Raw genomic sequence first — 22,801 nt, 5'->3', positions numbered from 1 at the left:
AGTGCCCAGACGGAGCTGTTTTATTTTGTAAATAACCTTTATCACATTTTCGTCAGGATAGACTCCGGAGCTCCCTCCTGCCATCGGCTCACCCACAGTGTTTGAGGTGCCCTTAAGTTTTGCCAAAGACCGTGTTTATGTGTCAGGCATTTGTGCGGCTGAGGGCTGTGTGGGGGTGACACCGTCAGGGTAGGGGACAGTGGGGGGGGGGGTGGCGCACGGGACAGGCCAAAGAGCTGGAGATTTCAGGAACAGGAAGGAGGCCACTAGCTTCAGGAAGAGGAATGTGGGGAAGAGCAGAGAGGTTTGAATGGAGGGGTATGGGGATGTTTGGCTCTGTGGGGTGCAGGGGGAATGACGTGAAGCCCCCCCCTCCGTCGCCCCAGAGAAACCTCCCACACTACCTGTGCGACTTCAGGGTTGCCCCAGGCCAGGTCGGGGTTTAGGAACCAAACAGCATTCTTAATACTGGCCTCCAGGCTAGCTAACACTGTCAGATTTGGGTTACATTCTTTTTTGTTTTTGTCTTTTTAAGTTTATTTTAAGATAGGGAGAGAGAGAACGAACAGAGGAGGGGGAGAGAGAGAGAGAGAGAGAGAGAGAATCCCAAGCAGGCCCCTCGCTGTCAGTGCAAAGCCCAATGCAGGGCTCGAACTCACAAACTGTGAGATCATGACCTGAACCAAAACTAAGTCAAAACACTTAGCCTACTGAGCCACCCAGGCTCCCCAATTCTTTTTTTTTTTTATACAAGATCAGTTCTTTATTTTATTATTATTATTATTTTTTTAGTTTTTTGTTTTATTTTTGAGAGAGAGAGAAACAGAGTGTGAGCAGGGGAGGGGCAGAGAGAAAGGGAGACATAGGATCCTAAGCAGGCTCCAGGCTCTGAGCTGTCAGCACAGAGCCTGACATGGGGCTCGAACTCACGAGCTGTGGATCATGACCTGAGCTGAAGTCAGACGCTTAACCAACTGAGCCACCCAGGTGCCCTACAAAATCAGTTCTTCAAAGAACAGATTAGTGGGTGCTCTCCTAGAGATTTGCTCCTGCAAATTCTTTCACCTTGTAGCTGTGGGGAGAAGGTGAGGGTACGTTAGTGTCTGACAGGGGTCCCTCTAACAGTGGCAACCATGTGTGGGACGACCGTCTGGGGCCAGGCCTGTCGCTCATGTCAGGAGCTTCATAGAGCGAATCTCACTTAATCCTCTCCTCAGCTGGGATATTCTTTTCGGGCTTGTGGAGATAAAGGCCTGGGGACTCAGTGAGCATGGTCATGCCTGGATTGAGACCTGTCTGTGTGAATCCAAAGCTCGTGTCATGTCCTTAATGCTCTGCCACCCCCAGTGCTGGCCTGCCTTGCTCCGGGCAGGGAAAGAGTGAGCCTGGCGAACAGCATCCAGGAGTGAGGGTAGTGGTACCCGAAGCAGGGCTGAGCCTCCATCTGGGAAAGGCACTGTCTGAGCCAGCAAGAAAGAATGGAAAGTGGGGAAGCCACCACCTTGAAGCCATTACCCTGGAGCTGGGCTTTGGAGGGCCGCTTCTGGGCTTGAAGAAGAAGTTGCACAGTACTGTTTCCCCCAGGGAATCCCCCAGCGGCCCTGTGACAGAGTTATCACGGTCCTCTCCGAGAAGGGGCTCAGAGAGGGGGGATGACAGGTACAAGTCACACAGGGACTCAGGGCCAGTGCACGATGAGGCCACGCCTGCGGCTTCAAAGCTCATGCTCTAGCCGCAAGCCCCGCTGCCTTTAGGAAGAGAGCATCCCTCGGCGAAGCGCCCGCAGGGAGCGAACATCTGTGGCGGAAGACGGCTGTGGGCTCCAGAGCCGGGAGCAGGGACGGGACGCTGCGGTCCCTGCTGAGCGCAGGGGAGGGCTCTGCAAGATAGATGGGGAGCCGCGGAGGCGGCGGAGTGCCGGGGCCCGCGCCGCTGCCACCGGGCGGTGATTGATGACAGCCCGGCAGCGGCAGCGGGAGAAGAGCAGCCGGGCCTCGGGAGGCTGCGGAGAGGAGGGCGAGGAGAGGCCATGAATATTTCAGAGCCGCGGCCGGGGCGGGGGGACCGGATGGGGGCGGGGAGGGAGGCGCTCGGCGGGGAGGGGGCTTGGGGACCAGGCCGGCGAGCGGGGTTAGGGAGCTAGGAGGGTGGGGAGAGCGGGGCTCACGAGAGGAAGGGGGGTTGCGGACGGGGAGTGGGCTGAGTGAGGGGCAGGGGGGTACGGGTAGGACAGTGGGGCTCAGGGGCACAGGGATAGGTGAAAGGGGCTCTGTGCGGGAAAGGGGGGCTGGGGAGGGCAGAGGAGCACTATGAATGGGAGTGAGGGGCTCGGCGAGGGGAGGGGGCTCACTGAGAGGTGAGACCAAAGAAGGGGCCGAAGGGGCGGGAGGACCCGGCTGAGGCCGGGTGTCTGCAAGGGAGGCGGCTCTTTGGGTCGCCCAGATCCCCGACTGACCTTCTAGGGGTCGGGGCCGCATCCCGCAGGCCTTGCGGGAGGACCAGGCCTCGGGGCGCCGCGCTGAGAAAGGGGCAGGCGGAAGGCCCGGCCCGGGGGCGCGGGTGGTGAGCGTCCCTGTCGCCGGCAGCGTGGCGGAGACCCCGCGGCTGCTCGAGGGCGCGGAGCCGGGCCTGGAGTACGCGCCCTTGGACGAGGACGACGGCCCGGTGGACTGCGACTGCCCGGCCGCCTGCTACCGCGGGCACCGGGGGTACAGGTCAGCGCCCGCCGCGGCGGGGAGGGGCGGGGGGAAGGGGGCCGGAGCCTCCCCTCCTCCCTCACCGCCCACCCCCAACCCCCCACCCCCTCTCACCCAGGACCAAGCACTGGTCCAGCAGCTCGGCGTCGCCCCCTCCCAAGAAGAAGAAGAAAAAGAAAGGCGGCCACCGGAGAAGCCGGTGAGAGCGCCGCCCGGCCGGAGGGGGCGGGAGGGGCACGGTGGGGTCCCCCAGGTGCGCACCCTTCTGCGGGCAGGAGACCCAAAGTTGCATTTGTGAGCCCCGCGCCTCGCCGCGACCCTTTGCCCTTACAGGATCCCGCCCCCTCACTGTGCGGGCCCCCAACGAAGGGCCCGCCCCCTCAGCAGGCTCCTCCCCCTCGCCGAGCCCCTCCCTTTCGCCCAGCCCCCTCCCCTTATTGGCACTCACCTACCCCAGAACTAGACACACTGATCTGGCCCCTGGGTCGACCCGCTAGACCCGCTCGCAGTCCCCCCTTCTCGCTCCCCCGGCGGTCCTGCACTCACCACCACAAGTGTGAGTGGCCTGGGGAGGAGGGGTTTAGGTGGGTCACATCTGTGGCTCCCCATCTGTGTGTCCCCCTCTCCTATCCCTTGCAGACTTCTGGAGCCCCAACTAACTCTGTCCAACTGTCTGTCTTTTTCTCTCCCTGGCCCTCAGCAAAAAGAGGAGACTGGACTCTGAGTGCAGGTCAGTATCACTGGTTACCAGGGGTGGGGCGGGGGGGGGGGGGGGGGGGGACAGGAGTGGGGATGTCTGTGGGTGGGCAAGACTCCAAGACCATCCCCCAGAGGCAGGAGGCCTGCCACATCAGGCCCTGGACACTGCCAATGTGCCAGCTGTGCCCACGGAGGCCAGAAATCCCACCATTGGAGCCTCTAACATTTGGGTTTGAAACAGCCCTCACTCAAAATGCCAAGGAGGCTGAAGGGTGGCTAGGGGACAACACAGGCAGCTCCATCACCTACCTTAGGGACCTTGCTGGCCCTCAGGGCCTCGGTTCGCTTTGTACAATGGGCAGCCGCTTTGTACAATGGGCAGCCGGCTTCAGCTAGATGCCCGAGACACCCAGGTTTCCCCAGCATTTCCAGCTGCCCCTCCCCGTCCCGGGCACCAGTTCACTAGAGCCTACCCCACCCTGTGTCCACAGCTGTGGGAGCTCCTCACCCCTGCGCAAGAAGAAGAAGAGTGTGAAAAAGCACCGAAGAGACAGGTACCTTCCCTCCCCTGGGGCCTCCTCTCACTCCTGTCGGCCCAGGACCATGGCTGTGCAGATCTGTGTCCCCAGGCCACCCCAGACAAGCTCAAGAGAACCCTTTTGTGGCCCTACAGGTCTGACTCTGGGTCCCGGAAGAAGAGACGACACAGGTGAGTGATGCCCTGCTAAGGATGTGGACAGAGGCTAGTGCCACCCCGCGCGGGGCCCAAGGCCCAAGGGAAGCAGTGATGGGAGGGGATTGGTGAGGGTCTTCCCTTGTTCCATCCTCCCTCCGGGAAGGGACTCCTTCCGGGAGGCAGGCAGGGAAAGTTGGGGGTGGGGGGCGAGAAGGAAGGCCAATTGTTCGCAAAGCTTTCTGGTCCCATGAGTCAGCCTTGATGTCAGGAAGGGAGAAGCTCAAGACCGCACATTTGCAGGGAAAGGGCATCCATACAGAAGGAAAGCTCAGTGGGTGGGAGACAGGTGGGCGAGCTGTGGCTGTGGCTGGCAGTTGTGTCTGGAGGACAGGTGCCAGCCCCCAAAAAGACCTGACTGACAGGCCAAGGAGCTGGCCTCCAACCAGGCGGGGCTGGGAGCCAGCATGGGGCGCTGAGCAGGACAGAGATTGTTCAGGGTGGATTAGGGGAGGGGAGGGAGGAGGTGAAAGTCAAGAGCCCTGGCAGAGGCTGGAGTGGGGAAAGTAGAGAACTCAGCATGGAGGGAAGGAAGATATAAGGCCGTCCCAGCCCCAGGGTGGGCATGAGGGCCAGAGGACCTCCCAGCAGCCCTGAAGAGGGACAGAATCCCCAGTCTCATTCCTGCAGTGGGAATTCGCCGAGGGTCATTTGCCAGGTGGGGTAGGAGCCTAAATAAATAATCCTGAATCTCTAATTTCCCCAATTTCCCATCTTCCCTTCCTCTCTTCCCCACTTCTCAGGGGCCAGTATGGGCCCCTACTGCCCCCTAGTGGTCACCATCCATCTGCACAGATCCTCTGGCCAGCTCCCAGGAGTCCTGGGAAGGACCTAGAGACCACCTAGGGCTAGAGCAGCTCCAGGTGGGGAGACTGAAGCCCAAAGCAAGCAACATGGGTTCTAGAACTAAAATCTTTGGCCTCCTGGGCCTGCCCCCACCCACTCTGCTCCTGTGAGAAACACATCCCAGTTTTTTCTTAGCATCACTTCATATTTGGTCAGAAAGAGGCATCTGTTCAGGAGTAGAAGCATCCAGCTGGAAATCTGGTGGCATCAGGGAGGGTGGGGCTAAGAGATCTACAGGGACCAGGGGTGCAGTGAGACCTTAGACACCTACTAGGAAACTTTTCAATCCTTTTGTCAAAGGTAGAAGGAGAACACTGTGGGGCCTGGCCCAAGGAGCTGGATGGGATGGGACTGTAGGGGGCAGGATTGGGTGGGGTCGAAAGCTTTGGGAACAGCCCTTGATGAGAATCCAGAGGACTCAAACGCAGGGAGATCATGCCCAAGGGAAAGCATTTCTTTCCTAAACCCCCAGGGAGCTAGCCCAGAGTTGGGCCACTCTCTGAGGGGGCAGAGAGGCAGGAAGCCTGGGCTCTGCCCTAGAGAGCCCCATCTGAGGGGACCTGGGAACAGGGGACACAAATTAGGTGTGGAAGGGCCACCCCCACCACCATGACTCATAGAGGGGCCTGTCCTGAGACCGATTCCAGAAGGAAAGGACAAGTCAGCCTTCTGGGGTGGTGGACACATCGCTTATGGCACCCCCAGGAGGAGCAAGACTCCGGCCCAGATGGGCAGTGATCCTGGGAGAAGGAAGGAAGGAGGCTTGGCTGTGTGAAAAGGAACCAAAGCAGTGAGGTGGGATGAGCGAGTCCACACCAGCTGGGGTAGGGGTGGGGGGCTCAGATCCCAGACAGGAACAAATCTCAGCTCCCTCAGCTCCCTACCTAGGCACACCCCCTGCTGGGCTCAGGCCGAGCTGTCCCCTCAGCCTCTGCTTTCTGCAGATCTCGAAGCCCCAAGAGCAAAAGGAAAGAGAAGAACAAAGAGAGGAAGAGGTGAGAACCTGTCACCATTCTCTAGCTCCTCTGCCTCCCTCCACTCTTCCCCCACTCCGGCAAACCTGGCCTTCTAGAAGCACGGAATTGGGCCCTTGGAGATAGTTCGTTTGGTCCCCATTGCTCAGATGGAAAAATTGCGACCCAGAGAGGAAGCCAAGAGCCCCTGTGAGTCAGTGGCAGAGCCAGAACTGGAACGGGGGCCTCTTGCCTCCCAGTCCTGGGTTCTTTCAAACTCTGTCTTTATTACTCCCCGCGTCCCTCACCCCCTAGTCGCAAGAACACCAGCTGAGGAGCCAGTGAGGTCTTGGGGGTCCGGGCTGTCTAGAGAAGAGGGTGCTTTCTCCTAATTCCCACAAATGACCCACATGGACTAGAGAGGCTATTTCTGTAGGGTACTATAGGGGGCGGGGTCCCCCGTGGGGCAGTCAGGCGGAACTTAGGTACTGGCTGGTTTCTCTCCCAGGCCACACGCGGAGTCCCCAGGTCGGAGGCCCCGTCGCCACAGCAGCGGCAGCTCCCAGAGCCCCTCCCTCTCCTCCCACTACAGCGATTCCAGATCACCCAGCAGGTAGGTCCTGGGCCCCTTCGAAACGCTCCAGGGGACGTTCAGCTCGGTTCAGCTCTGCTGGGGGGTGGGGAGTTGCAGATCGAACCCTCCCAAGGGCTGGGGAAGAGGCCGGTGGGCAGAAGAGCAGTTGGTGGGTGGAAGTCTACCAGGAGGGTGCAGGTGCCCACCCCCCTGCAAATGGGCGAGGAAGAGCTTCCGGCCGCGGCTCTTGGAAGTCGAGGCAATAGGTGGGCCAGGGCCTTGCTCTCTAAATGCAAGTGAGAGGCAGGGGAAGGGGCAGCGGTTCCGCTCGCAGAGGGGGCGGTCCCACGCCGGCTGCCCGCCACGTCCCCTCCCCACGCCCCACCCCCCCAGGCTGAGCCCCAAGCACCGAGATGACGGGCGGAAGACGGGCAGCCAGCGGTCCAGCGGGAGCCGGTCGCCTTCCCCGTCCGGCGGCAGCGGGTGGGGGTCGCCCCAGCAGAACGGCGGCAACAGACAGCGGAGCGGAGCGCACGGGGGCCGCCCCGGCTCGGCGCACAGCCCGCCAGATGTACGTACGCTTCGCTTTGCGGAGGGTTCCCGCGCCGTGCGGGCTGCGCCGCGCTGGGTGGGGTGTCACCGCCGGGCGGGGCGCGGTGAGTGTGTAAATGGGGGAGGGAGGCGCCGCTTCCCCCTCCCGGCTCGGCTCGGGAGCGGCCTGGAATGCTTGGTTGTTGCGCCCCCCTGGCCCTAGTGTCGGGGCGAGGGGGGCCTGCAGGCTTGGGCCACCCTTGAGCTTGGCAAACTGATGGCCAGAGGGGGTTGACCACTGGGACTCCCAGCCAGTTGGGTAGAGAGCTGAGGAGAATCCGGGGTCTCCTGCCTCCCTCTCTCCAGGCATATTGGGGTGGGAGGGGCATGGACAATGCTAGGGGTCGCAGTCAGGAACCGGATTCAGAGACGGGGTCTCCCCTGGGCGCCACTTAGGCCCTGAGCCTCCCTCTCCCTCTCCAAGCGCCCTCCCTCCCTCGACCCTCTCACTGGCCCCTCCCTCTCCCTCGAAGCCCTCCCCTTTCTCTGTCCCCAGGCGGCCACCGAGCTGCATTTCTAAAGTCCCTTTTCCAAGGAGAGTGTGTCCTTTCCCCCAGGGACTGGCTGCCCACGTGTGGACAGATGTCTCAAACCTGCAGGCGCCCTTGTTCCCCGTGTCCCAACCTTCCTAAAGCACCTGCCAGTGTCCCCATTGCTCCCTCAGAGACTCCACACCAACACCTCCCAAAAACTGTTCCCACCCATCCTCCAAGAGGGGCCAGGACTCCTTGAGACCCACAAGCAGCTGTGGCGATGGCAGGGGCTGGCAGAACAGACAGGCCTCTCGGCCTTTCCCAGGTGGAGGGGCTAGGCTGGGCCGGGAAGGGGGCGTTCTCCCAAGCCCCAGGGGAGCCCCACATCCCCTTGTATCCGTTGATCTCAGGGAGACGGGGCTGCAGTACTGGCAGGGGCATTGGGTGGGCAGGGGGACTTGGGGTGGACAGGCCTGCAGGTGCCCCCACCCCAGACCCTAAGGCTGCCTCCCAGCAGGGAGGGTGGGGGCTGCCCCTCCCCAGACCTCCGGTCTCAGCAGCAAACATGTCCGTGTTGGTCAGTTTCATTTTGATTTTTGGCTGTTTCCTTCACTCCCTTTATTTTCTCAAACACCCTTACCGCCAAGGCCTTAGTGAGGAAAGCCAAAGGCAGCAGACAAAAGGCTCTTGGCGTCAAGGTTAATTTTTGTTTAAGGACGTTACCTGTTTCAGGACTGCCCCACTTGGACAGGGTGCCAGGCTCCTGAACTCCCAAGGGCCTGGCTGGGCCACATAGGGAGGATCACACCAGTGTCCCTGGATCTGTCCTGGGGGTGGAAGAGGACACACAAAGGTAGCTGAAGGCAGCCAGGACAGAGACAGTGGACAAACTCAGAAGAGAGTGTGCCCATCCCCCCACCACCATGGGCACAGAGCCCCCAAACACCTTCTCAGGGGAGCTTCTCATCCTCCTGGAAAGGCACAGAATGAAGCCAGGGCCAAAAGGAGGCTCCATCCCACTTCTGGTCCCTTCCCCTCCCTGAGCAGTAGGCCACCAAGAGCCCTGGACAGGTACAGACAAAATGGCCACAGCAACGAAGTAGACCCCAGGACAGAGCAACCAGGGAAGAGGGTGTAGCCTCCAGCCTTGGGGAGGGTGCCCTGTCGGCCGCACCCAAATCTTGACTGCCTCCCAGAATGGGATTCCATTTTGACATTGCTCCGGGAGCCTCCTGGGAGACGGCACTCTGTTACCCCTTTCACAAAGCATGTTCCCCAAATCCTCTCCCTTCCCTCGGGCCCTGCGAGATCTGGGACCTCAGGACATCCAGGCCTCTCACCTGCACCCTTCCAGGGAGGTGAGATGGGGGCGGGGGGGGGGGGGTGTGTGTGTGTGGAGACTTTGCCAGTCACCAAAAATGTCTTTGGGGACAAGTACTGGGGGGCGGGGGTATTCTTGGACGCTACCTTAAAGAAAAAAAAAAAAAAAAAAGAGAGAGAACAAACGGAAAAAAAGAAAAGCTCACCATTTTTAACCCCGTCTATGTTTTTGCTTGTTTTTTTAGCCTCCCATTTGAACCGTGGTAATATTGTGATTCCATTTTCCTGTTCAGTTGGCAAGGGAAGAGGGTGGGGAAGTTTATGTAACTTTTTCCTGTTTTGTTTTTGTTTGTATTTTCTTTCTTTTTCTCTCTTTTTTTTTTTTTTTTTTCCTTTGGTAATGTACAGAAATGCAAACTATCTCTCTGGTTGTTTTTTTCTTTTTTTCTATCTTCTATGTTGCTCTAGAATTTTGCTTTTGTGCGTGTTACTGTGGGAGCCTCTCCTCCTAATGCAGAGATGGGTCCTGAATCTCAAGTGAACATTGACCATATACATATGTCTTTATACTTATTCTTTTTCCCTTTGTAACCAGAATTTAAAAGGGAAGATAACTCTTAAAAAATGACTCCCACGCCAGCAGCCCCTGAGAAATTGCAGCGGCAGCCAATCAACTCCTCAACCCCAGGGCATGTGCTGGAAATGCCTCAGCTTTTAAATGAACAGAAGTGCCCCCCCCCCCCCCCCCCCGCCGTTCCTCCATGTCCCTGTCTCTAAGGAACGTTGGAGGGAAGCTGGGAGATGGGAGGAAGAGAGATATTTCCCAGGTCACCGGAGGAACATCCAGGGGCAGTGAGCACCCTATGGCTCCCCAGTTCCTTCTAGTATAAGATGGCTGGGGGAGACAGGGACAGGCTGCACAAGGCCTTCAGTGCCAGGCTCCAGATCCTAGAGGAGGGAGCTGTCCACACCTGTAGCCCAGGTGAGGGCTTCAGAGCCGGACATTCCCAGGCAAGACAAAAATCCTCATCTTGAGACAAAGGCCAGCTGGGTGCTGGCTCCCGCCACGGCTCTCTTGTTGTCCCATCCCAGGTCAGGATTAAACCCCCAAAGGGATTTCTGGGTTCTGCTATTTACTGCCAGGAGCTCAGAGAGGTCAAGTGACCGGCTCAAGGTCACACAGCTTTTTAGAGGTAGATCCAAAAGGAGACTCCAGCCCCCTCACCTCAAGACCACCAGCCAGTGGAGAGAGTGGCCAGTGGAAAAGCACACTCTGGGAGCCCTGAGTAAGGGGAGGAGGGCTTGGAGGTGGGTGCTGGTTGTCTCCGCTCCTGCCTTCCTCCTGGGGACCCCTTCGGATGTCCACGGCACACTCCCAGCTCTCAATTCCCTGGCACTGGGGCCCGCCCACACAGAGACCAGGGAATAGGTGGGCCCAGCATTAAGCAAACCCAACTCTACAAAACTGTCACTTCAGTGACTCAGGAAACCCTAAGCCCTCACAGTTCACACACGTATGGGGACAGAAATAGTGAGGCAGAGAGGGAAGGGGGCCGCTCATGGTCACGTGATTTGGCGATGGAGAAGTAAGATGCTGAGCCCAAGTGCCAGAAAAGGTGTGAGGTGTTTAAGGACTTAGAAGGAGGGCCCCCTGCCTTGGCTCCACCTGTCCCTGGCATTGGAAGTGTCAAGGGAAGCCTCTCCATTTGGTGAGGGTGACAGAGAAGGTTCCTGAGCCAGGCCCCCAGGCTCTCTCTGGCCTCCGCCTCTGGCTCAAATTTCATCACGAAATGGGCAGCCTAGGGTGACCCGAGAAGAGGTGTCCGTGGGACTGCCTCACCTGCTCCACCCCGGCCCCCCCCCCTCCTGCCCCCAGGAAAGAGCAGTAACCACAGTTGGGAGGGGGGGCAGTCAGAATAGGAAGCAGCATCTTGGCATTTCTCCCAGGCCGAAGCCAGAGGGCAGGAGGGGTGGGTTTTGCTAAAATGACGCCTAAGCAGAGGGGGAAAGCGGTTGACCTGAGGCAGGATCAGGCCTCCAAACTGAATCTGTGGTTGCCTTCCCTTTTAAATGCACTGATCCCTTCACCCCATCTGTCCACTCTGCCTCATTGTAATAGCTTCTCTCTCTTTGTTCTGTCTGGGCCCGCCTCTCTCTATTGCCCTGCCTGTCTGTTTCCTTCTGCCTTTGTTTCTCTCTCTCTGCATCTCTCTGTCTCTGTCTCTCTCTCCATCTCTCCCCCCACATGGGCCTCTCTCCCCCTGCTGCCAGCCCCTCCTGGGCCCACCCTCTGGTTCTGCTTCCATCCGCTGCTTCCTGCATGCCCTCTGGAGGTTTTCTGTTGTTTAAAGAGTTAAGGAAAGCTTGGCTATTGGAGCCTGCGGGTTTACACACAAAAAGAAAAAAAACAAACAAAAAAAGCAAACCAAAATGGCTGGGCAGGAGCCCCCTCCCACCCCTGGGACTAGACCGAAAGCCACCCTGGCTGCACATGCAGGTGCCAGTTCCCAAGGGGGAGCACAGCTTAGAGTCACCGTCTTCCCCCCCACCTTCTGCATTCCCAATGCGGAGATCTTCTTTTCTTTTTTATTATTGCATTCCTGTCCCTGACCACTGAGAAGGTAGGTATCCCGGCCCCGCTGTGCGCCCCGCTCGCTCCCATCTCCAGATAAGCCCCCTGCCACTCTGCTTGGTTTGAATGTGGTTTTCTTTCTCTCTCTCTCTTTCTCTCGATCTCGCTCTGGTTGGTTTTCTCTCCTTCCCTTTTCTTTCTTTACTTTAGTGACTCCTCATTTGTAACTTGCATTTTTTCTCCAAATGAGCTACGTACGAAAGCTGTGTTTCCTGGTTTGTCGTTTGGTTTTCTTGACTTTCCCCGACAACTTTTCTGGTTCATTTCCCCCCTCCTTTCCACCTTCCCTGCTCCTTCTTCTTCCTCTCCGACCCCACCTCCACCCCCACCCCTCCAAGCCCCGTCCCCCCCACTCCCTCTCTTTCTCACTTTGTTGTCCGAATGCATTTCTGTGTGGTTAGCATTTCCAAGTTTGTGTTCTCCTCCTGAACTGTATATGCTGCGGTTGAGCCAATTTGATTTCTGTTGTCTGGAGTAGCTGCTAAGCCCCCCACCCCTCACCCCTGCCAGCCCCCGGGGCCCGTTTTGGCACTAAGCAGTGGTGGAGGAGCGTGTGCTGGCCTCTTGGCCTCCAGATCCTGGAAGAAGTTCTGGCTGAGGCCAAACCTGAGGAAAGAGCCCTGCCCCACCCTCCAGGGCCTGCTGGGCTCCCAAGGGTCCTGCCCTGGTGGCAGCTGGAGCTTTCAGGCAGGACCTACAGACTCTGGGGCAGCAGCTGGCACCAGGGCTGAACCTCACAGCTCCATCTTTTGGGTGTAATGGTCGTTGAACTTCAGGGGCCCAGTGAGCTGGCACTGGACTCAGAGGGCCTACTTAGTAAAGTTTCAGTGGGGCAATTTGGGGGATGAAGGGGACTCTCAGCTCACCCTCCCCCCTGCCTGGACCACTACTCAGCTCAGACAGGGTCTCCCTCTGCCCCCAGCATCGTTCCATCTTCTGAATTTGAGTTTAATGTGCAGAATGATTCGGAAAGGACAGTCAGTGAGAGCCAGGGTTCCCCAAGGTGTTGGAGCGGAACCGAGCTTAGGTCCTGAGACTTGCGACTCCCAGGCCAGTGCCCAATCCAGCCACGTTGGGGGCAGGTCCTCGGACCCCACCGCCCACCCCAGCTCTTTAAACTGTTTCCTGTCTCACCTGGGAGTAGCTGCAGAAGTTTGACATCCCAGCCCTTGTGAGGCATCAGTGGACCTCCGTCCTCAGCTCTGGAAAGAGAAAGTCCGGCTCTTCACCCTCCTCGCCCCCCCCCTCCCCTATGTTGACCCCAGGGGCAGGTTGTGAGGAGCTCACCCACTCAGAATATTGCTCGGCTGTGAGTGGTGTTGGGAGGGCAGACAGGAAGTTGTTCAGGGAGAGAGAAATCACTCTGGGTCCCACGGGGAGACTGTCCCAGCCTGATGGGAGGAGTAGAGGACCTGATGTGACCAGGGACCCAGAAACGGGATCGCCAAATGCTGAGCTAGAGGGGGTAGTTAGCTGAGCCCTGGGGGAGAGGGGGTGGAGCATCTCAGATGCTCACTGTTCTCGTCCTTAAGAATCCCGGGATGGGGCTGGCACATCATCTTTTGCCTTACTCTTTTCCATTGCCTTTTCCCTCCAAACATTTCTTATGTAAGCTAAAGAGAAGGTATCGGAGAGCAGAGGGGCTCCTGGAAGCCTGGAAGCCGGGCTCAGAGACAGGCGAGGTCCTCTGTGTTCACTGACTCATTCACTCACACACACACTCAGCCAGCATCCGCTGAGCCCTCCTCGGTGCCAGGTCCCGTGCTAGGTGTCCGTGCCTGGGTTTGAGGGAACTGGTTTGCGGCCCCCACCTATCAGGCTGGGGCACTGACAAAGGTCACTCAGAACAATTAGAGGGGAAAAGCCGAGCCAACAGGTGGGGAACTCTGCTCACCACAGTAGGCCTCACAGCCCTGCAGAGTCCATACTGAGAGAAGGCCCAAGGGTCTGTGGGATCACAGAGGAATGCACCTGTTTCAGGGTGAGGGTCAGGGGAGGCTTCCTGGAGGAGGTGGTCTTGATTGAGCACAGGGCCCATAGGCATTAGCCAGGCTGTGAGGGGGTGGTGAGGGCAGGGAAGGGGAAGAGGGAACAGGAGTCACAAAGAGCAGGCTTCTGGAGGAGATGTTTGGAGGTCCCTGGCCACAACAGTCCCGTCTAGCTATGAAATCCCATGGTGTCTGGACTGATTTCTCCCTCAGTTCCTGGGAAAAATGAGACCCGGCCAAGCTGAGGAGGGGGCTCTCACTCTGGCGGGACCATGGCGACCCTTTCTCCAGGGAGGTATGGGTGGATAAGAATGTGAGATTGGCCCAAGGAGTCTTCCCCCAGGGAAGGTGCTGTCTGCCGCCCTGCCCAGCAGCGCCTTCGTCCCGTCCTCTGCCATCCGGGCACGTGGCCATGCCCAGACCTTCCTGCGCTGCTCTGACCCCGTTCATCCGTGAGGGGACTGTGAGTCACTTGTGCTCTGAAAAGAACCTTTCGACTCCTATACAGGCGCCTCCCCCAGCAAAGACCCCAGTTATCCCTGCTTTATCGATGGGGAAACTGAGGCCCCCAGAGTTAGATCACAGCAAACTCATATCAGGGCTGATTCCAGGTGTGCCACTTTTCCACTTACCATCATCTTAAGCTATGGCATTTGGCTTGGAGGAGGGGAGAGGGAGAAGGACTTGACTTCAAGGCACGCCAGGCAGGAAGCTTCCAGATAAGCACAGGGGGTCTGGCACAGAGGTTTGGGCCTCAGTGGTTGCGGGCAGCAACGTGATACAGGTGGGCGTCCACCCAACCCAGAGCCTTTTTGCTCCTAACAGTCCCACCACACGCCCAGCCCAACAGTGGGAAGTAGAGAGGACCCCCCCCCCCGCAGTGTCTGTGGGAAGGAACATTGGGGCCTTCAGTCTCCTTCCCCCACTGCTGGTCTGTCTCCTGGAGTCAGAGAAGCTGGCTCAGATCCAGAGTCTAAGCTGGAGCCAGGGTTCACAGCCAGGTCTTGACCCCCATGTTTACTATTCTGCCCGCTTGCCTGGCTGCAACCCCCCCCCCCCATCAGAATAGCAAGCAAAGGCTTCTTTACGGCGGGGTCCAGCGTTTCCTGGGTTTGGGTACTATGCCTTGGCCACCAGGGCCCCCACTCCCCTGCCTGGGATCTGTTCACTTTCCACTCTCAGACAACCCAGGAGATAGGAAAGAACTTGGAAATGTGAAGATACTGGAGATTTTTCTCATTTGCCTCCTCTGGGGGCTTGGGAGCTGTAGGCGCTGGCCACCCGCTGGGGTGCGGGGGATATGTGTTAGGAGAGCCAAGTGTCTCCTGGTAATGTCTCTTGACTTTGGAGCTGCCATCTCAGAGGGGCCATGGCTCCTAGCCCAGGATGAGAGGTGAGCCGGTCATCAGGAGAGCTGGGGTGCTCAGATATCCACCCTGCCCACCTATGCCTGCCTGAGCCCCAAAGGGAGACACCAGGCTCTCCCAGGAGGCCTTTATGGCACATTTGACTCTGGACAGCTGCTCTCACTTGCTATGGCTAGTGTTCATTGGCTGCTTCAGCCACCAATCAGAGCTGGCTGTGCCTTTCCTCCCATGGGACCGACTTCTTGGCTCTGCCTCCAAGCCCTGGCTGGATCCAGGCTTGCAAGGAAGGGCCTGGGCACCACCCCGCCTCCTGCAGGAAGCATAGGCCATGCCAAGGAAACCACGCTCCTTTCAGTCACTGGCAGCAAGGTGCCCTGAGGGGTGGTAGGTAGCTGGTTTTGTTCTCCCATCCCAGGAGCCTGCCAAAAAAGCTTGGCCCAGACCCTGCCCCTCTTTGGCCCCGACCCTTGTAATGATTCCTTCTTCAGCAACGGCATTGAGGCCCTACTAAATGCCAAGTTCTGCGATAAAAACTGAGGTTACGGAGCTGAATCCAACCGAAATTTCTGCCCTGGAGGTGCTTCGAAGTCAAGTTGGTGCTGGTGGTTGGGGGTGGGGTAGACAAGTGGAACCAACTGTTACCAGATAGACAGAAAGCTGGAAACCCGAGGACAAGAGGAGGGGTCTGTTCAGTGAGGGGAGGAGGATGGAGAGGGTGGTCAGGGGTACACAGAGAATCCTGGAGTATTTGCTCTGGTAGGGACATCAGGAAGCAGAGCCCAACCCTCTCGTTTTGGGGGTGGGGAAACTGAGGCCCAGAGTGGGGAAGTGACTTAGCCAGGGTCACTCAGTGAGGCAGAGGCAGGCTCTCAGACCCCTGGTTGCCAGCTAGGGCCCTTTTGATGGTACCAGGCTCCCTTTCTGGTTTTCTGTACCCCAACCCTTGTGTCCTAACTGCACTTTTGGAAGAACATTGGACATCTCTATCCAGCAGTCACCCAAGAGGTGCCTGCTCAGGCCCGAGGAGCCGGGCGCGGCCAGTCCTTCCTCCAGAGGCGGTGTGGCCTCCTCTCGGCCTAGAATGGGGTGGTTGCGTTTTTTTTTCTCTCTCTCTCTATCTCTCTTGCATTTTTGTGAATCTAATGATGAACTTACGCTACCACACTTTTCCCTTCTCTTACACACCTTACCTACTAAAGGAGGAAGTGCCACTTTATTGGTAAGTGGACGTTAACCAAGAGGGACTTAAAAAAAAAATCAGAACTTTAAAAAAAAAAAAAAAAAGGAAAGGAAAAGAAAAGAGAGAAACAGAAAGACAGTCGGGTGTTACTGACAGTTCCACAGGTCTCTGCAGGGCCGGAAAACAAAGAAAGAAAAATGTTAACAGAAAAAATGTCAGTTCCCCAGGAGTTCAGACATTGTTTTTGATTTTGGTATCTAATGACATTTGTGGATTTTGTTTTTTATTTCTGTTTTTCCTCCCTTTCTTCGGTTCAGTTTTGAGTTCAGTTGTCCCGCCCCGCCCCCACCCCCATCTGTGTGCCGTGTGCCCCTTCCATCCCCTCACCCACCCCCCACGCGCTGGGGGGGCCTGGCCTGGGGGGCTGGCCCCGGCCCGGCCTCCCGGTGCCCGCCCTCTCTCTACTCTCTGCCGGGATCGTCCGTCCCATCGGGGGGCAATGCCAGCCCCCGTGCCCGTCCTGGAGCCCCCTCCGTTTCAGCCCCCCTCCCCCCACCGCTCCGTCCCTCTTGTGTTTTGCATGCCGAGAACCTTGCATGAGCTGCACTGTTGAGGCCAGAAGGTGGACACTCAGGAGAGGCAGAGGCAGGGCAGGCGCGGGGAACCGTGTGTGCGATGCTCCGGGACTGGCAGCCCCCGGCCTGGGCCCGGTGAAAGCCCCCTCTCCTTCTCTCCCCCCCCCCCACCCGCCCGCTCTCTCACCCTCGACCTCGCTCCTTCTCTTGGCCTGTCCTCTCTCTGTCTCTCCTCTGCTCTCTCTCCCCCCCGTCTCCGCCTTTTCTCTCTGCTTCTCTAACTTCCCCTGCTCCTTCTCCTCCGCCTCCGCCTCTCTCTCTGCTCTGGACTCTCTCGACCTCCTCGGTTTCCTCTGTCTCTGCGGGCATCTCTTCCGCCCCGTCTCTGTCTGCGCCCCCGTCCCCTCCACCCCCCTCCGTGCCCTCTCTGCCTCTCTCCCCGTCAGAAGCCCAGCTCGCCCTCGCCCAGGGCCCGCGACCAGGCGGAGGCCGGCGCAGCCACGCCGCCCGCGCGGGGCAAGGAGAGCCCGAGCCCGCGCTCGGCTCCGTCGTCGCAGGGCAGAGGAGGCCGCACGGCGGGCGGGACGGCCAGGCGGCGGCGGCGGCGACGGCGGCGGCGGCGCTCCCGGTCCTCGGCGTCCGCGCCCCGCCGCAGGGGCCGCCGGCGCGCCCGGCCCGCGCCGCCCCGGGGTTCGTCGCGCTCGCTCAGCAGGGCCCGCTCCAGCAGCGACTCCGGCGGCGGCGGCGGCGGCGCCCCCGGCCCCGGGCCCGAGCCCGGCTCCGAGCGAGGCCACGGCGCGCACGGGAAACGGTGAGCGGCCCCCCTCCCCGCCGCGAGCGCTGCCCCGCCCCCGCGGAACACCTGCCCCCACCGGTCCTGTCCATCCCCGCGGAACACCCTTCCCCGCGCTCTCGCCCCTCCCTCCCCACAGAACAGCTTCCCCTCTCCACCGACCCCTCTCCCCCACCCCTCGGAACAGCACCCCCCCCCAACCGGCCCCTCTGACCACTCTCCCTGCTCCCAAAGACCCCTTACCCCCCACCCACCGACTGTTCTCCCCACACTGACCGCTCTCCCTCCTCATTAAGCTCCCCCTTCTGTGATCACTCCCCCCACCCACGGTGCAAACTCCCTTCCACTCTGCAATTCTCCCTCTCTGCAAACTGCCTCCCATTCTCCTTCCCCACTCACTGAGGTCCCCCCCTCACTGATCGCTCTCTCCTCACACACGGAGCCCTCCCTTCCCCACACTGATCACTCTCCTACCCAACAGAGTACGCCCCCACCCAGGATTCTCCTCCCATCAGGGAGCTCTCTCTCCTCCCTCACTTGCCCGCCCCCACCGATCACTCTCCCTCCACACCAGGGAACACACTCTTCCACACTGATTTCACTCCCCACGCCCCTATCCCAGCCCTTTCCCTGCTCAGGAAACCTTCCCCCACGCCACCAACTCACGCATCACCTCTTCCCGCTCACTAACCCTTCTCTCCTGCATAGAACTCCTCCCCTACTGAATCCCTTTCCCTCCCCTGAGCCCACTTTGTCCCTAGCTGAGCCCCCTCCCTGTCACCCGCACCCTCTTCAACGCCCCCGCCCAGCCCACTTTCTCTCTAGCTAAGCCCCTGTCGCCGTGCCTCTCCTCCAGGACCAAGGAGCGGCCCCCGCGCGCTCGGCCGGCCAGCACCTCCCCGTCCCCGGGCGCGCACGGCAGGCACGGCGGCCCGGAGGGGAAGAGCTCGTCGCGCAGCCCGGGCCCCCACCCGCGCTCGTGGAGCTCCAGCCGCTCGCCCTCCAAGTCCCGCTCGCGCTCCGCGGAGAAGAGGACCCGCAGCCCCAGCCGCTCGCCGTCGCCCAAGAAAACCCTGGGCCGGTAAGTGCGGGCCCGGGGGTCCCCGCCGGGCGCTGGGGTGGCGGCGGGGCCGGGGCCGGGGCCGGGCCTGGGCCTGGGCGGGCTGGCCGGGCCGCGTCGCTCACCTCGGCCGGGCCCGCAGGGACAAGGACGGCGAAGGCCGCGCGAGGCACGCCGAGGCCGAGGCCGCCCGCGCCCGGCGCCGCTCCCGCAGCTACTCGCCCATCCGCAAGCGGCGCCGGGACTCGCCCAGCTTCATGGAGCCGCGGCGCATCACCAGGTACGGAGGGGCCCCGGCCGGCCCGCTGGGGACCTCCAGGGGAACGGACTGGACCCGGTGCGGGAGGAGAGGTGTCGTTCTGGTGGGGGGGGGGGGGGAGGAAGAGGCCCCTGGAGGAGGAGAGGGGCCAGAACTGGAGGTGCTGGGGAGGTGGGACTCAGAGGCAGGGGTCTGAAGGCCCACGGAGGGGAGGGGGCTGTGCGCTCGGGTCTGGGTAGGCAGCAGCAGGCATGGAGTTCAGCTCCGGAAGATTCCAGCCATCCCTCCTGGAGCCCCTCCCTCTCTCCTTCCTCCCCACATCCATCTCCTGGCAATGATGTCTCCTTTTCTCCTTCATCTCAAGGTCCAGCCTGCCGAGTGGCCTGTGGCCGGCCTGGGGGCCGAGGGGACCCCCTCCCCACAGGCTGCAGGGGAGATGCCCATGTGAGCTGATCTGGCTCTGTTCAGCTGTCATCTGTCTGCCTCTCCTTTTCTCACTAACCTCACTGCTCACCTCCCAGCCCCCTGGGGAATTTGGAGGAGGGGGCACCAGCGGCCTACCCTCTGGGGCAGCTGTGGGAGGTCCCATCCCTTCCACTGCCCCTCTCAGTCCTATGGGGCTGTGCAGAGGGTGTGGCTGATGTGACAGAAGCCCCATCAGAAAGCTTCTTTGGCCCAGACCGGTGGGCGTGGGCCTGGGCCTCCGGGTGAGATTATGGTCTGTGTTCGTGGAAATCACTCTGCTAGCCCTAGACCCCTGACATGGGGTAGAGGGCTACAGGCAAAATTCTGAACCCAGCTCTGAGACTTTGCTGGGCAGCCTTGGGAGATCAATGTGCCTCTCTGGGGCTCGGTTCTCATGTCTGAACAATAAGCAGGGCTCCCTGAGCATCTTTTCAGCTCTAACATGGACTGATTCTCTAACCAGCCCTTCCAAGTCCTTGGTGATCCAGATCGCCATACGCAGAGGGTCCTAAGACAGCTGGAGCCCTGCACCTTCCACCTGGCACCCACCTCGGCCCCTCTCCCGGGCTGCCTCCTCCTCCTTCCACTAACGTATACCTGTTTTCTTCCTCAGAATTAACCCCACGCCATGGGGCACTGTTGCCCCCTTAACCACTCTCCTTTCTTTTCTCTGGGTCACAGCTTCCTGGCTTCAAACTAACTCCGGGCCGGCGGGAGGTAGCTGAGTGAGGAGAAGGGGCCGGCGGGACTGGGCTGGGCCATGGGCATGGGCAGCGATGGCCGGGGGGTCTCCTCCTTGTTCCCTTGAAGTGACCTGAAAAACCAAATCCTTCGATTCTGTGAGGAAGAGAGAAGCAGGGCTGGGCTATATCCACAACCGTTCCCATGCACAGAAACCACTACTTAGCTTGGTTGACGCGAGTTGTCTATATTTAAAAGTTTCATTTATTCAACAAATTGTTGAGCGCCTGCTCGGGTCAAGCAGAGACTGGGTCCCCTTTCCCTAAAGACAAGTGAGCAAAAAAACAAAAGGTCCAACATGAAATTGGCAAGTAACCACTGACTGCCTGATCCTTTTGGGGTAGAGGGCACTCCAAGGCCAGAGCTCAGGGGAAACTGAGGCAGGAAAGCCCTGGCCACTGCTGGGGAAGCCCTGGCCTGAGTGAGGGGCCAAGCTAGAGCCTGGGGCAGAGCTCAGGGACCCGAATGGCCTGTAATCAGCTTTTCCCTCCTGGCAGTGCCCGAAAGCGTCCCATCCCCTACTACCGGCCCAGCCCCTCGTCCTCCTCCAGCTGCCTGAGCAGCGACTACTCAAGCCGGAGCCCCAGCCGCAGCCCCAGTCCCGGTCACAGCCACGGAAGCTACAGCAGCCGCAGCCGCGGGACCCGCAGCCGCACGCGCAGCCCCTCCCGGACCCCCAGTCCCAGCTACCACAGCCGGAGCAGCTCAGAGAGTGGGGGCTTCTGAGCCCGGACAGACCCAGCTTGGTGCCCCCTGGCATAGGGAGAGGCGAGGGGTCAGGCCCCAGGACCCGTGAGGGGGCCTGCACCCCACTGCTACAAGGGGGTCCCCGGGCCAGGGAAGACCTTGAGTGTGGGCGCCCTGCAGACAAGGAGGAGCTGGGTTCTGCTGCTTCTAGAGGGTCCCCACCCCCACCTCCTGCCTGCCCACCGTGTCCAGGGAACAAAGAGCCGTTGCGAACACAGGGATCGCCCTGTCCCCCTTCCCGCTTGATGCCAGCTCACCAGGCTGGGGACAGCTCGGTGGACCCAGGGACACCTCGGAAGGTGCCAGACCTGGAAGCCTCCCGCACCCACTCCACAGGGCCCTTGGCTCCTTTCTATCAACGCGCAGACGAGGAGGTGGGATGGCGGGCAGGATCTAAGTCAGACAGAAGGAAGAACGACCCAACCCTCGGTGCATCACCATCCAAGCTGGGGAGCGGCTTCCTTCTGAGCTGGCTGCAGGATCCTGGCTGATGGCTGGAGGCTGGCCCCACAGCCTCCCCCGACCCCTCCCCTGGCCCAGGAGGACCCAGACTAGGTGGGCCCCTAAGCCCCAGCCTGAGGAGCCGGGGAGCTTCCTCTTGGTCCCACCTCTCCCTTCCAGGCCAGGCTCTCCCCTTCGGCCCTCACCCCATGCCCGGGGCCAAGGCCGCAGCAGCAGCCAGGCCTTCTGCATGGCAAGAGGTGGCAAGTATAGACTATGCCGCGTCCGAGCCTGACATCAAAAGGGGCTCAGGTCAGAAGGTGAAGAGAGAAGAGGTAGATGGAAGAGAGCCTGTGAGGAGTGGGAGAAGGCAACGCAGTCCAATGACCGAGCAAGCCCTGGTGTCCCAGTGTGCCCTGTGTCTGGGACATGGGCCAGATGGCAGCACAGGGTCGCAGGTATAGGATAACAGGCACTTCGGGGCCTGCCCGAGGGAGCGCTTCCTTCTCGGGATTTGGTGGGGAGGTAGTCCGTGGAGGCTACCCGGAGAGGGGTGCTACAGCAAAGGGTAAGATCTAGATGAAGGGCCTCGGCCTGCGACCTCGAGTGGCACCCCCCCACCCCCAGCCCTCTTCTGCTGCTCCCAGCCCACTCCTCCTGGGGCCCTCAGGGATCTCACAAAGTCTTCCTTGGCCCAACAGGGCATCTGCCCTGGGCTCCCACAGGGGGGGAGGGGTCTGGGGTCTGGTCCGGGTTCCCCCCTCTCTATTTTCCCCTCCCTCTTTCTCCGCGGTGCGGATAAAAATTGGACTCTAATAAACACTCGGTGCCCGGATGGCAGGTGGTGAGACTAGGTCTCTGTGGATTTGGGCACCTGGGGAGTGTGGGGAGGGCATAAGGTCCCGGGGTCCTTCCCTCCAAGAAAGGAGAGGGTCGCGGACTCCACCCCAGAGAGGAGATCTGGCAGGAAGGAACCAGAACCCAGGGTGTCCATCTCCCTGCCTGAGTGCTGGAGCGGAGCGTGCAGCTCAGTGGGGAGGAAAACGGGGACCCAAGAAGACTCTCCTTTCAGCCTGGAGACCCCGTGGGCTTTGAACACCCCCACCTCCCTCAAGCCCCACACCCCACCTAGCTTCCCCTCCCATCATTGTCCTTGACTCCAATACACCCCATCCAGCTGACCCACCTCCTCCGGCCCTCCATGCACGCCCTCTCCACCTCCAAACGTTCAGGTGAGCTCCTGGTTCAGGACCTAGCTCAGCTGCCTCCTACTCCGAGGAGCCTTCCCGATCTCCAGCTGCAATGCCCATTCTCACCTCTGGGTCCCTCCAGCTCTTTGGGGTCTGTACGTGCCTTTAGGTCCCTAAACTCTTGTTCAGCTTATCTGTGGGCATGCCTATCTTTCCCTAAATCTATGAGTTTCTGGAGCCAGGCCATGCCTTCTTGGCCTCTGCATCTCCCAAATAAGCACCTTGAGATGTCTGTCAACTGAGTAAACAAGTGAATCAGGGAGCCAGGGAGCGAGCGGTTCCAGAAACCTTGGGGGAGGGCATGAACCAAAGGCAAGGTGCGGTGGTGGCAGATAGACACTAGAGGGCGACAGAGAGAAAAGGAAAATTGCCTGTTGGTGGCTGGCCAGTAGAGGCACAAAACTGGCCTGAATGGAGA

The 22,801-nt window shown here is 60.0% G+C and overlaps 1 protein-coding gene across 1 annotated transcript in view; it reads left to right on the top strand.

Annotated features, from left to right (window-relative positions):
- SRRM3 (serine/arginine repetitive matrix 3) overlaps nucleotides 1-20,761 on the top strand; it is a 33,783-nt gene extending 13,022 nt beyond the window's left edge. The window contains exons 3-14 of the mRNA XM_042922351.1: nucleotides 2,586-2,714; nucleotides 2,815-2,895; nucleotides 3,397-3,426; nucleotides 3,887-3,949; nucleotides 4,069-4,104; nucleotides 5,919-5,969; nucleotides 6,436-6,540; nucleotides 6,895-7,072; nucleotides 17,074-17,438; nucleotides 18,277-18,501; nucleotides 18,623-18,760; nucleotides 20,443-20,761. Of these exons, the coding sequence (XP_042778285.1) occupies nucleotides 2,586-2,714; nucleotides 2,815-2,895; nucleotides 3,397-3,426; nucleotides 3,887-3,949; nucleotides 4,069-4,104; nucleotides 5,919-5,969; nucleotides 6,436-6,540; nucleotides 6,895-7,072; nucleotides 17,074-17,438; nucleotides 18,277-18,501; nucleotides 18,623-18,760; nucleotides 20,443-20,671 (1,630 nt within the window). The 3' untranslated portion in view covers nucleotides 20,672-20,761. The remainder of the gene's footprint in view (nucleotides 1-2,585; nucleotides 2,715-2,814; nucleotides 2,896-3,396; nucleotides 3,427-3,886; nucleotides 3,950-4,068; nucleotides 4,105-5,918; nucleotides 5,970-6,435; nucleotides 6,541-6,894; nucleotides 7,073-17,073; nucleotides 17,439-18,276; nucleotides 18,502-18,622; nucleotides 18,761-20,442) is intronic.
- Nucleotides 20,762-22,801: the final 2,040 nt, after the last annotated feature.

The sequence above is a fragment of the Panthera leo genome, chromosome E3 (genome assembly GCF_018350215.1).
Source record: "Panthera leo isolate Ple1 chromosome E3, P.leo_Ple1_pat1.1, whole genome shotgun sequence".
NCBI lineage: Eukaryota > Metazoa > Chordata > Mammalia > Carnivora > Felidae > Panthera > Panthera leo.
Note: the sequence above shows the minus strand (reverse complement) of the source record. Positions and strands in the feature narration are given on the sequence as shown.